The sequence below is a fragment of the Muntiacus reevesi genome, chromosome 11 (genome assembly GCF_963930625.1).
Source record: "Muntiacus reevesi chromosome 11, mMunRee1.1, whole genome shotgun sequence".
In the NCBI taxonomy this organism is placed as follows: Eukaryota; Metazoa; Chordata; class Mammalia; order Artiodactyla; family Cervidae; genus Muntiacus; species Muntiacus reevesi.
Window position 1 is genome coordinate 82,735,559 of NC_089259.1, and position 13,588 is coordinate 82,749,146.

Here is a 13,588-nt window from a genome sequence, read left to right on the forward strand (position 1 = left end):
TGATCAGTCTTGAGCTCGAGTTTTCATGATTACGGAATCCTTGGTGTCTATTCACAGGATAAACTTGAAACCAATGATTAAGAAATTTTAAGAAAACACTGGAGTGGGCTGCCATGCCTTCCTCCAGGGGATCTTCCTGACCCAGGGATCAAACCCATATCTCTTACATCTCCTGCACTGGCGGGCGAGCTCTTCAACACTAGCGCCACCTGGGAAGCCATAATGAGCCATGAGTAAGCCCAAAGACGAGGGGGCTGTGGGCGATTACCTACCGGGGTGAGCATCTCGGGCAGATGACGTCACGTGGCTTCAGTTTGGGATGTAGTCACTCACTGTCTCTTTAAATACAACGTTGCCTCCCAAAGAGTTGACTCGAGTTTCCTGCCAGACTTCCACCGGAGGAATAAGACCTGCATGTTTGTCCTGGCCCTCGGAGAGCATTCTTTACCTGGGGATTGGAGATGTTTCAGGCCCAGGTGGCATTGGTTTTGAACGTTTGCCAGTTCAGTGAATTCTACTGTGACATTGAAGCCAGGAGAACTAGGGGCATTTTTGTCCTTGAAACAGGAGCCCAAATGTCAAGGGAAAATCTAGGTTTTTATTTCTCTTATGCAGCAGAAGTAAATAATATTTTTGTTTGTGCAATGCTTTATTCCATTCCAGTGTTATAAAAGGAAGCCATTTGTTTACCTGAATGCAGACACAGTAGAAATTCTCCGGAGAAGAATGAATTTTAAATATCCCACATCCATTTCAGAATAAACACTGCCAAAACCTTACCTGGTGATTCGGGTTTTGTTCAAGGAAGCATGGCTGATGTCTTTGCAGTGTGACCTCGTCTTCCTTCTAAGGTCTGTTTTTCATTCTGCAGCCTCATGTTCGACTGTTGGAGGCTCATCCTTTGCAAGAAAACCGGAAGCAACGCCGATGTTTCTGCGCGAGGGTCCCAGGAGGCCGAAGCGGAAGACAGTGACCCTCGGGTGGATGTCCCTGACGTCATCAGGCTTGTTCCAGACCCGCCGGAGGGGCTGCCCCTGCCCGCAGGTAGGCCTGGCTGCCTCCTTGGGATCTGGATGGGGCCTCGGTCCTCCCGGGGGACCAGCGTCCTGGGTCTGCGGCAGCGGCTCCCCAGGGACCCAGGGCTGCCTGCACACGCGGGCTGGCTGGGCCCAGGCCTGTGGATGAGACCCCACTCCACATGCTTGCCCATTTGCCTTCCTGGCGGTGAGGCTGAGGCTGGCTCTGGTGAGCTCTCAGGAAGTCGTCTGGGTTTTAGATTCCAGGGCTCCATTTTACCAGGTTTTCAAACTGAATCGCACAGTTATACAAAGTAATTGCTTGTGATTTTTAAACTCATCTTATTCCAAGGCTGTTTTCCCCTCCCATTTCTTATTCTGAGCATTTGCACTTTCTCTTTTGCTTCATTAGATTAGCTAACGGATCGGTTTGCGGATCTTGTTTCGAGAAGCCAGTTTTGAGTCACTCTCCTGACTTCCCAGGCGTGTCCCCCCTGAGCCCACCTGGGCCCCCGGCCCTGTCCCCTCACGCGTGGCTCCAGCGCTCTTGTCCCCGGGTCTCCGTCCTCGCAGGAGCCACGTCCAGAGTCCCCGCCCCCCGCCCTGCGCGGCACCGGCCCCTCAGGGCCCCTGGGTCTGGAGCCCCTCTGCTCCTCCTCACACCTCCACCTGCAGGCCTCGCGGGCCGCGCTCTCCACGTCAGCTCCCGCCCCCGGGCCCGCTGCCTCTCTGGGGTCTCTGTCGGACGCGAGTCGGCGTGGACTCGGGTCTCTGCTGTTCATTCTTTTCTTCTCTCTCCACGTGTGTAGAGACCACTTGATTGAATAAGATTTACCTGAAAGATAGGAAATCGCACAGCAGGAGTTTCAGTCTTTGTGTATTTTCCTAACTGTGCATTCTAAAAGGTGACCATCAGGTCAGGTTTTGCAGTGTTAAAACACTCTTCTCACGCCAAAAATATTAGAAGCTGTGGTTCTGCTTTGAAAAAATAGAGAGCGAATCAACGGCGGGTTCTGGCGGTCGTGGTTACTGTGCGTCGGCTGTCTGTGATCCTGTTTTACCTGCTTTAAAGTCTGATCTGGACATTTAGCCTGGCGACGTCTTCAGTCACGCTCTGGGAAGTAGCTTTCATTCATTTCGTCAGCACCACCTGCAACTCTGAAATGCAGTTGTTTGCTCATTAAATGAAGTAGACCATGAAGTGGGTTTGAGATGCAGTCTTCCTCTTCTCGCTCTGAAGGCCCCAACACCCGTCTGATGTCTCTGCATGACTTCTCCTCCTTCAGAGAGCAAGGCTTGGCTGAACCACGCATCTCCTATCATTCACGTTCCTTCTCTTCTTAAACAAGCAGACCTGCCAAGTAGCTTTGTGCCTCTGTAGGAAACGCCGCGCCTCCCAGTGACTGAAGTCTCTACGGTGACTCTCGCCACCTCCCTTGGCCTGGCCCCTGTGCGGCTGGGACATTTTTTGTTTTCTGAGGTTGGAAACAGGAAGGCAGCCAGGACCCCTGGAGAGTTGGGCGGTTACGGGGAAGGGGTGTGTCCAGCCGGCCCCGTGGCCTGGCTCACCCGCCTCTGTGGCTGGGAGGCGGGCAGGGGGAGCTGGGTCTCCAGGACTCGCGTCCGAGGTCAGCCAACGGGGCCGCCTCACCTGTCTCGTGTGGCGCAGACACGGGTGAGCCCTGACCCGCCAGCAGCTGCGAGCCGCGCGTGGGGGTGGCCGCCTGCACGTATGCGTGGTCGGTGGCACTCACGGCCAAGCGGGACCCGTGGGGCGTGGCTGACGGGACGGCGGGGCCCTGCAGCCCGCATGGAGGGTCGCTGGGCCCGCTGTCCGCAGACGGAGGTGTCGGGCAGGCAGGGTCTGCTGGGCGTCCTGAGCGCACGCGGCTCTGAACCCGGGGCAGCCTCGCGCTGGTGCGGGCAGGGCCTGGACCCCTGGGCCTTTGAGGGGTCGCCTGTGGGCTGGGGGCGCGGCCTGGGCGCTGGCTCGCGAGCTCTGACAGGTCAGTGGGCGGGAGCAGGGGTCTTGCCGCTGGGCGTTCACCTGGGGGCAGGGGCGGAGGGGCTCACCGGGGAAGCAGAGCCCTGGCAGTAAAGCCGGCCCAGAGGGGCTGCCCGGGACCTCATGGTCCCAGACCCGGCACAGCCTCGAGGAGCAGCGGGACGGGCCCTGGGGTGCGAGAGTGGCGCGCTGTGGGCCGCGGGGGGCTGCTCGTGACCCGCGGAGACTCTGCAGAGAGGAGAGGCCCCGAGGAGGACCCGCAGGCCAGGGGAGCCGCCGGAAACCCAGCCGACCCGGCGCCAACAACTGCGGGCTTTAAGATAGAGTCAGCGTCTGAACCGCGTTGCAGCCTCAGAGCTGCTGACCCTCCCGTGCTTGCGTTTAGACAAACGCGGGGTGTCTGGGTTCGCCTGAGATCACACGTGGGGGCAGAGATGCGGGGAGGGGCTCGCGGGGAGGCTGCCAGCCTGGCACTGTCCCGCGGCTCCTGTGTCTGAAGCCCCTGCTGTGAACAGAAGATCCCCTGGAACGTCACTTGTGTGGCAGGGACCCCAACCCTGGTCATTGGCAGTCGGTCAGCTCAGTCGGGGCCAGTTCTGGGCGCAGTCACACCCCTGGGGACTCTTAGAGACAAGGGTTCTCCGCCCAGCCAGGTCACCGGTTACCAGACCCGAAAGTAAAGGAACGGTTTTCGCCTTTTCTAGTAAATCTGGGGCTTTTTTTCCTCCTTGACGGCCCTGGTGACTCTGCTCTGAGCGCGTTTTCAGTCGCCCTCAGCTGCTGCAGCAGGCAGGGGGGATGATCCAGTCTGCCTTTGCTCACGCGTGTGTGGGACAAGGACTCGCAGGCCTCGTGGACTTGCACGTGGCACCGGGAGCCGATGGGTATTGGAACGAGCCTGGCAGCGGTGTAGACCTCCACATGACGGGGGTGGGCGCGAGTCGGCCTCGGGAAGGGGGTTGCTGGCCTGAGTGGCCCCCGACCAGTGTGTGCAGGGGCACGCCACACTCCGACCGCTCCTGGCTCCAGGGCGCCATCTAAGCGGCCTTGGAGCAGCGACTCTGGGCTGCTGGCACCTGGAGGCACCAGGCTTCTGGACTCAGGGGCCGCCGGGGGCCGTGCTGGCCGCGACCTCAAGCCAGTTGCCTTCCTGGCTGACGTACGTCAGCAGGCTGGCCAGCCGTGTTGCAGGCCTGCCTGGAGGCCAGGAAGTGGGACACGGACCTGTCAGTCACCGTCCGCCTGTTCTTAGGCGCATTAGCAAAATCTCTGCAGGAAACAGCGGGCGCTGAGCCAGAGCTCGTGCCAGCTTAACTCTTCAACCCCCAGAAGCCTGGGAAGCAGGCAGGGCCTCAGCCACACGCGGGTCGGGATCCGCAGGGGATGTGTCCACCGCCCCCCGGACAGCGGGGCAGGGACGCGGCCTCTGTGCCCGCCTGGCTTCCTCCTGCGGAGCCTGCCTTTTCTCGGGAGCCCAGTTTCCTGACGTCCTCTCCGCTAGACGCCGCCACGGGATGCCGAGCCGCAGAAGCTCATCGGGGTGAGTGGGCTGGGGGTGCAAGACGCTGCGGCCGCTTCAAAGCCGCTGGGCAGCTTCCTCCAACACGAAACTCACCACACAACCCACGGCCTACGTATTCACCAGGATGTGCCGAAAACTCGCGGCTGCACAAAACCCACACTCGGGGGCCTAGGGCAGCGTCGTTCTGAGCTGCCAGGCTTGGTGCAGCCCTGCCGCAGGTGACGGACAAGTAAACCACGGTCCGTCCGGGTGGTGATGGTGTTCAGAACGGAAAGGAAGTGAGCAGAGGACCCCAGGCCAGGGAGCCGCTCCGCGCGGCTGTGGTGGTGGACTCGGGACGCTGTGTATTTGTCAGACCCAGGGAACTTCACAGCACAAGGCTGGAACCTCAGTAGGTGCAGATGGAAAAGATGGTTGAGGGGCGGGGGCCTCATGAAGAATGCAGACGCTCACTCGCTACAAATGTGTGGTCAGTGAGAGGGTGGAGGACTCGCCGACACGAGTCACTTGGGGAGCAGGGTGTCTGTTAGCCAGGGGCCAGGGTACCCCGGGGTTTGTGAATGGGGGTCACAAAGACAGTCAGTGACATAAGTGGGGTCCCTCCCCTGCCCCGCGCCCCGTCTCCCCCAAGCTGGAAGAGAGCTGGGCCAGCCCTCTCTGGGGGCCTCAGACGAGCCTGCCTGCCGGCACCTTGATCTCGGATTTCCGGCTGGCGGCTCCACGGGAACAGACCGTGTTGTCTAAGCCGCTGGGCCCGTGGGGCTCTGTTAGGTGGGCCCCAGGACTCTTGTGGTTTTCCTGCTGGTCATCTTCATGCAGTGCGGTTAAGCTCTGGTGAAAGCCTCTGATTTAATGCTGGTTATTTGGAAGAAGCTGCTTTTTGGGGAGAGGAGAAGGAAGCAGCAGGACAGCATGTGATTTATTCCCTGGTGGCAGGAAACTCGTGGGCGTTTTGTCATTTTCCTCAAATTGATAAAAAGGTTTCCCCTAATCTGAAAATAATCTGAACTGTTTTGCTAGAAAATGTTTGTGATTCAGCTGCCCTAGGAGGTCATCTCTCAGACGTGTTTCTGCAAAATGCAGGCTGAGCCCTCGTACGGGACAACAGTTCCTCCTCGAGGTCGCTGTTTCTCTGAAGTTAATCCTTGCAAACTCCTGGTTAAAAGGCTCTAGAGGAGTCAAGAGGAGAGGACACAGAAGGGAAGCTGCCGGGGGGTAGGCCTCGTCTTTGGGAGGAGTGTGAAGTGTCTTCCCGACGCCTTTCTGGAAAACCTCCGGGAGGCGATGGCTGTGACTGTGTGGCTGTAAATCCAGGAGCTTTGCATCCACCACGGGGCTGTGGCCACAGATCCCGGAACCCAAACCAGTGTCTTGGAGGAAAGGGCCTTTGTTTAGGTTTAAACAAAAACAGCCCCTTTGAAACTTGACCGCATTCCTGACCTCAGCTCTGTCATCCTGCTGCCCACTGCTTGGTACGACTTGTCCACCTCTGTGTGGCTTATGCAACAGCCTGGCCATGTGTCCCGCAAATGGACTCGCTCGCTCTGGAGAGCAGTGCAGAAGGAGGGGTGGGGGTGGTGGGGCCTTCCTAGAGGGGGGCGGGCATCCCTGGGGCACCCTGGGAGCTCCAGTCGGGGCTGGGGAGGCCGCCCCAGGCCCGTCAGGCACGTGGAGGAAAAGCGTCACCTTGGAGTTTGCATTTCCAAGTGCACCCGTGGACTTCGCTGAACGGCAGAAAGAGAGCTTGTTTTCCACTCTGAGCACAGCCATGGCCTTGTCACTGGAGGGCCACACCCGGGAACCAGACGGGAGGAGCAGGAACAGACCTGCGGGCCCCCGGGGTTTTGCAGCCTTGCAGCCGAGAGCTGGGGCTGGGTCCTCCCCGCTGCGGCCGTCCAGCGCCTGCTGGGGTGTGGGCAGCACCCGGGACTTCGCCCACGCGACCCAGCGGCACCCGCGTCGTGACAACCGGAACGTCTCGGACTTTGTCGTGTGGGCAGCCGCTCCCCACCCGCACCATTGTGTAACGTGCAGTGTTTCTGGGCTCACGTGCGTGGACCCGAGTTTTATCCACAAGAGTGCCCTGAGGGTGCGAGAGGGACGGGCGCCTGGCTGGGTCACGTGACCCCGGCGCCTCTGCCGCCCGCCCTCGGGCCAGCAGGGTGCGCAGCTGAGCCGCCGAGGCTGGACCACCGCTCCTCCCGTTCAGGGCTGAAACGTCCGAAGGATGCCCAGAACGCCTGAGCGCTCAGTTTGGACGAGCAGGGAGTCGGGTCTCCTTCTCAAGGGGACGGAGGGTCCCAGGAGGCCTTGAGACACGGGCTTGTGCACCAACCCGAGTCTCGCAGGCGAGCTCACACGCGGGCGAGTCCTCAAACGAGTGAGTTCACACGTGGCCGAGTGAGCTCACACGCGCGCAAGTGAGTTTACACGTGGCCGCGTGAGCTCCCACATGGGCTAGTTCACACATGGGCAAGTGAGTTTACACGCAGGCTAGTGAGTTCACACGTGGCTGAGCCCACACATGGGCGAGTTCACACGTGACCGCGTGAGTCCACACATGGTCTAGTTCACACACGGGCAAGTGAGTTTACACGCAGGCTAGTGAGTTCACACGTGGCTGAGCCCACACATGGGCGAGTTCACACGTGGCCGCGTGAGTCCACACGCAGGCGAGCTCATGCGGGCGAGTTTGCACGCAGGGCACGCTTCCGCTTGGGGTGGCTCCTGGGTGACCTCAGCGCTCTGCCAGTTTCTGCGTCAGCTTCTGGGTTGTTGCAGGGAAAGTAGGAGAAAGTGACCTGTGACAAGCCGGCCACCTTCCAGGAGGGGCCAGTGTGCGTCTGAGTGTAGCTTGGTTAGTATCAGCTTATTTAGGCATAATTTGCATACACGTAGACCTCAGAGATTTTGTGAGTTCAGCTCCAGACCAGTCACAATAAAGCAAACATCTCAGTGAGGTGCATCACGTGAATATTTTCGTTTTCCAGCATCTGTAAAAGCTATGTTTATGCTCTACTGCAGTCTATTAACTGTGTAATAGCATTATGCCTGAATGAAAAAAACGTATACTTTAAAAATACTTTATTGATAAAAAATGGCAATTATCCTCTGACTACCCAGGGTTGCCACAAACCTTCAATTTGTAAAAAGTGCAGTATCTGCGAAGCACAATGAAGTGAGCTGTTGCTGCTGCTGGTTTTAGTCGCTCAGTCGCTGACCCCACCGAGGGCTGGAGGCCCCGGGGCTGTTTGTGGGGCAAGTGGGCACGGTCCCTGGTCTCGGTGACCCGGGCCGATGATGCCCCCCAGGGAGCTTCTCAGAACAGAACTTGTCTCTGGGGAGCTGGAAGGCAGCCATGCCTTCCTGACGGGTGTGCTTCTAAGGTTGTGTTTCTGCTCAGGCTGCAGCAGGCCCCGTGGGCCTCACGGGTTTGGGGGTTAGGACCAGGGAACTGGGGGGGATGGAGCACAAGCAAGCAGGATGTGAGGGTAGGCCACCGTGCCTCCCGCTTAGTCCCCCGGGAGGAACCACATCACGGGGTGTGACGTCAGAGCAGCCTGGGGACCACAGGACCTTCAGCCAGTGAAACCGTCTCTCGCGGTTCTGTAACGGTGGACACGAGACATCGTGGTTTGTTCAAACTCGCCAGCTGCTGACACGGAGAGTGGGCCGTGGCAAAACTGCAGGTCTAATTAACAGTAACCCAGCGATGTTATTGGTCCATCGTCACAGCGCGGGTACCACGCCAGCGGGGGGACGGTGGGGATGCCCTGCCGGTCCTGTGTCTCCTCCTGTAAACCTCAAACTGCTCTGAAGGTCGAAGTCTCCCTTCTAAGTGCTTCTCGTGGGAGACGGTGATTCTCCCTCAGTCTTCAGGGTCTCTTCTTTCGAGCTGTGTTAGGAGCTGTGGTGACGCGTCTGCAGCCTCGCCGCCTGCACTGTCGTCTCAACTGGGGGCCGCGCTGTGTGGGCAGGTCGTCTGCAGGCATGATGCTGGCTCGTCCTGCACACGGGCTGTGAGGAAGGGTGTCTGGCAGGTTTATACACACAGTACGTGAGGTGGCTAAAAGAGGTAACTGGGTTGGTGCCAACCTCCTTCTTAGATTTATGAGGACGAGGCCCAGGCGTGTGCGCTGGCAGGACCATGGCTCACTGACACGGGTATCCATCATGTTTTTAATTCTTCATACCCACCTGCAGCTGTTCCCTGCAGAATACCTGAGCTCACCTGGGGGCCACCGTCTCTCTTCCCAGCATCACGGTCTGAGAGGACTCCTCTTCGAAATGTTAATACTGTCCCATCTGTTTGTTGAAATTCCCAAGCGTCTCATGACTGACGCCACAATTTCATCACCTTTTCATCTGAAGTGTCAGGATGGAAGCAGGCACATTTAGCTCCCTGGTGAACTGTCTGTAATGAACGCCGGCCAACGTCCTCCTACAGATGTCCCTAAAATCATTTTTCTTCTTCCAATAAAAATGACAGGAGCTTTACTATCATAGTAAATAAAACAGACATAGCTGTGACCCGCAGAAGCCTGATTACTAGCTGGATACCCTGCCAGCAGATGAACCATTAGACTCTAACTCTGTGTGAGTGCGCGTGTTCTACCAAAACAAATGGGACATTGTGAAAACAGGCCGGAAGCAGACAAGAAAGGCAGGTCACAGCTTTATTCCAGCCGCTCAGAGGAAGAGAGCTGTGTCTGTCCCAGCTCCTGGGACTTTGCTGTGACGTGGGCCGGAGGCTTCCGTAAGGTCAGCGCCCCCCCAAGGTCAGGGCCCTCCCTGGTCAAGGTCAGCCCCCCTCCAGGGCAGGGCCCCTCTTATGTGGGAACGGAGAGGCAGCCCTTTGGCTGTCTGGAGTTTTTCTGAATGAACTCACCCAGTGCCGGAGGGAGGTGTGTGTTCAGGGCTGTTGGGTCAGAGGACATGCCTGTGCTCTGAGGTCATTTTAAAACTTAACCCACGAAAGACCACTATGGGGACCTCTCCCTGGCCCCACGCTAAGGACAGACCCCTGAACCACACCCGTGGGAGAGATGAGAGGCTCTGGGATGGAAGAGACCGGCTTGGGAAGGACACGGTGGTCCAGGCTGGTGCTGGGGGACCTGCAGCTGGAAAGTCCCCGCCAGACCTGCTGTCTCCCCTGAGGACCCGGGCAGGGAGGGCTGAGCCTCTGGGCGGCCTGCTCTGCCCCGCTAGACCCCGTGGGAACACTGCCCTCCGCCCGCCAGGCCCCAGGATCGAGGACCCCAGCCTCCTGCCCGCGCCGTGACGGGCTGCACGAGGCCCCTGCGCCCGTGAGTGGTGACGGGTCCCGTCCCAACACCGACACGAGGCGGGTGCCGACCACGTGGGGGGACCTCATGGGAGCCTGGACACACCCCCGCCCTGGGACTCAGAGGAAGCCTAGTGGACCCAGGACTTCACCGCCACCCCGGGACGAGGCCACCCCCCTCCGGGACAGTGGGACGTGGGGAGCAGGGCGCGGAGCCCCCAGCCCGCCAGCAGGAAGGTATCAGTGGAGGCCCAGTAGGGACAAGGCCAGTCCTCTGCAGGGACAAGGACCCCCCAGCAGGAACGAGAGGCGGCCCTTCCCCGCCCTGTTGGAGCACCCAGAGGAAGCCGGCCAGGATAACAGATTTTTTAAAAACTCAGGAGTTTCATGACATACACCAAAGGCCCACATTTCCTTGAATAACCGATTGTCATATCAGGAACCAGGAAAACCTCAAACTGAAAGAAAAAAGGCGAGAGACATCAACATAGATGTGGGAGACGGCAGGGCCCTCCGACAGAGGGGTCAGAGCCTCCGGCACAGGACACTCCGCTGAGCAGTTAGGAACACGCTGGAAAAGGGAAAACTGAGAAATCTCAGCAAAGAAAGAGAGGCTGGAAGGAAATGGAAAGTTCAGAAATCAAAGTACAGTAATGAAAGAAAAAATCCCGGTCGGTGGGCTCAACAACGGACGGGAGAGGACAGCAGGACGAATCTGTGAACCTGGAGACAAATGGCAGAAACCACCCCCCGAACGCCTCGGAGGAAGGAGGCTGAAGGGGAAGCAGGAGCCTCGGGGACCCGAGGGCTTCTCCGTGATCAGACCTTCTCGTCCTCGGAGTCGCGGGAGAGAAGCGGGGGCGGCTGAAAACACTCAGATAAGGGCAGGAGGCTGCCCAGCTTGGCAGAAGACACAAACCCTAATATTTAAGAAGTTGATAGAACCCCAGTTAGAATAAATTTCCCCCAAACCACACCAAGACATATAGTCAAATGTCTGAAAACTAAAGACTAAGAAAAATTTCTTAAAAAGCACAGGCTACCACAACTCACTCTATAGGAAAGAGGTTAGTTTGAATAGTCTGAAGCTGTTACATCCACTGAATTCATAATTTTAAAACTCTCAAAAGAGAATCTTCAGATCAAGACGGTTTCACTCAGGAACTCTACCAGGCATTAAAGAACGCCAGTTCTTCACACTCTTTCCCTGGTCATCTTATGAGGCAAGTGTTATATTGATGCCCAAACTAGACAAAAACAAGGGAGAACTATGGGCCAGCATCCCTCGTGAATGTACAAGAATCCATAACAAAATGTTAGCAAACAGAATTAAGTGATGAATAGGAAGGAGTATTCACCATGGCCAAGTGGGGTTTAACCCAGGAATGCAAGGCTGAATCAATATTTGAAAATTAACCAATGTAATCCACCCTTTAATGAACTGAAAAAAATCACATGGTCATTTCAATCAATGTAGAAAAAGTGTCTGACAAAATTCAATACCCTTTTAGAAAACCAGGAATTCAGAAGAGCTCCCTTAAGTTGGCAGTAAGTCTTTACCAAGAGCTGCGGCTGGCGCGGCACTGGCGGTCAGAGCCGAGTTCCTCCCCACACCGGCGGGAGCCGTGTTCTCAGCGGCAGGTTGGAGGTTCAGCGCTGCAGCGAGTCAGGAAGAGGAAATAAAAGGCAAGGAGATTGGCAAGGAAACATTAAACAGTCCGTATTTACAGACGACGCGATTATCTAACTATACAATCCTGAGGACTCTACAGAAACACTCCTAGAGCTGATAAGTGAGGTTAGCAAGGCTGAAGGATGCAAGATAAACACTGGAAAAGCCTATTGTATTTCTCTGGATAGCAGTGAACATGGACACCAAAGTTAAAAAGACAATGCCACTCACATATCCCAAACATTAAATACTTGGCTGCAGCTCCCAAAAACCATGAACAGAGCTTGAAAACTAGAAAATGCTGACAAATGAACTCAAAGATTTAAATAAACGGGGAGACACAATTTGTTTTTGGATCGGACATCTTAATCTAGTAAAGATGTCAACTCTCTCCAAACCAATGAGCAGAATTCCTATCAAAATCTCAACCAAAAAAAAATTATAGACAAGACTATCATAAAGTTTGTGTGGGAAATCAGCAGAGCTAGAATACCTAAAACATCTTAAATAAGAAGAAAGTAGGAGAAGTTATTGTGATACCAGGGATTATTCTGCCACAGTCATTGGGACGGGAGGAGTAGGTTGAGGGACAGAAGACAGTGGAGAAGAGAGAATTAGACAGCAAGCCCATTGATTCCTAACGAGGGTGGACAGCGGGCTCCGTGGAGGAAAGACAGCCTTCCAGCAAGTGGCCTGGGGCGTCAGACATCAGAGGCAAAACCAAACAGAGACCATGACTTTCGGTTTCACACCTCATACAAAGATTGAGTCAACATGGGTCACAGACTTCAACGTAACACATAAAACTGTAAAAGTTCAGAAAAACATATAGTAGATGATATTCAGGAACTAGGAACAGACAAAGCGTGCACAGACTTGGTGCCAAAAACAGGATAAAAGGAGAAATGGGTAAATTGGACTTCATCAAAATGAAAAATGTATGCTCTCCAAAGGCCCCCGCTAAGATGAGCTACAGGCCAGAGAAAATATTCGCAGGCCACAAAGTCTCAAAGCGCACCAGTGTAAAAGCAGACAGTCCCGGCAGAAAGTGGAAAGCAGAGGTGAAGAGGTGCTGACGGCAGATGAGCACCTGAGAGGGGTCGGGAAGCACAGAGCCTCTGCCAGCCGCCCGCACGCCGTCACGCGGGCCGACGTGACGGGCGGTGACGGCTCCGGAAGCTGGGGCGCAGAGCCGGTCTCTGTGTTGGGGGCGATGACCGTCCAGGGGCACAGCCATCCGGAAACTGCCTGCCGGGAAAGTGACACAACGCGCAGCTGTCATCCAGCCCAGCAGACTGCACTCCTGGGCGTTTGCCCCAGAGGGAGGAAAACGCTCTCACGGGCTCACGCACACGCAAGTTTGTATCAGCTCTGTTCATGGTAGCCCCAGACTAATGCCCTTCAACCGGTGAACAGCTAGCAAAAGCTGCGGTCCCTCCACGCCGCGGAGCGCCAAGCACTCAGCAAGAACAGGGCCGGGACGGGGCACCGGACCCCCTGATGAAGCCCCGGAGAGCCGGGCTGAGTGAAACGAGCTCGTCCCACCAGGTTCTGAGCTGAGTCCACCTGGGAACGATCTTGACGCTGCGGCAGTGGAGGGCGGTGGTCGCCAGGGCTCAGGAGGGGTGGGAGGCGGGTGGTGTGGGGGAGCCCTGGGTGAGGGTGTCGGCGTGCATGCGGTGACTCTGCTGCAGCCCCGCACGCTGTAACCGCTGGGGGACGGTCCCTTGGGGCTGTGTCTTACGGCTGCACGTGAATCTGCAGTCGGCTTCTGAAAACCAGGGTAATAACCCGCAGCCCAGCCCCTCACTGCCGGCAGGTCCACATGCGTGCGCCGTGTTACAAGCGCTGTGCCCGACGTAGAATCTTACTTGAAGTGGGAGGGGGGGTCGGGGGGGAAGAGCTTTCCTTTTAGATGGCTCTGACCTTGACTGGCTTCAGTTAAACATCTGCTATGGAGTTACCGGTTCAGATCCACACGTGTAAATAGATGTCAAGGTAGGTTAACTCAATCTCAGTGACCTTGCTGTTTGTTGAACCTCAGAAAACACTGCCTCTAAGTTAAGGCTTGAAAAAAATAACATTTCTG

General features: G+C 56.6%; 1 protein-coding gene across 8 annotated transcripts in view; it reads left to right on the plus strand.

Moving 5' to 3' along the window:
* The window catches only part of MCF2L (MCF.2 cell line derived transforming sequence like), a 92,963-nt gene that overhangs the window by 3,267 nt on the left and 76,108 nt on the right, over positions 1-13,588 (plus strand). For 7 of the 8 annotated variants that reach the window (XM_065901679.1, XM_065901681.1, XM_065901683.1 and 4 more), the window contains exons 2-3: positions 58-233; positions 872-1,044. In XM_065901679.1, the coding sequence (XP_065757751.1) occupies positions 223-233; positions 872-1,044 (184 nt within the window). In that variant the 5' untranslated portion in view covers positions 58-222. Of the gene's footprint in view, positions 1-57; positions 234-871; positions 1,045-3,443; positions 4,562-13,588 lie in introns of those variants that run through there. The other variant, XM_065901684.1, reaches the window with a different exon arrangement.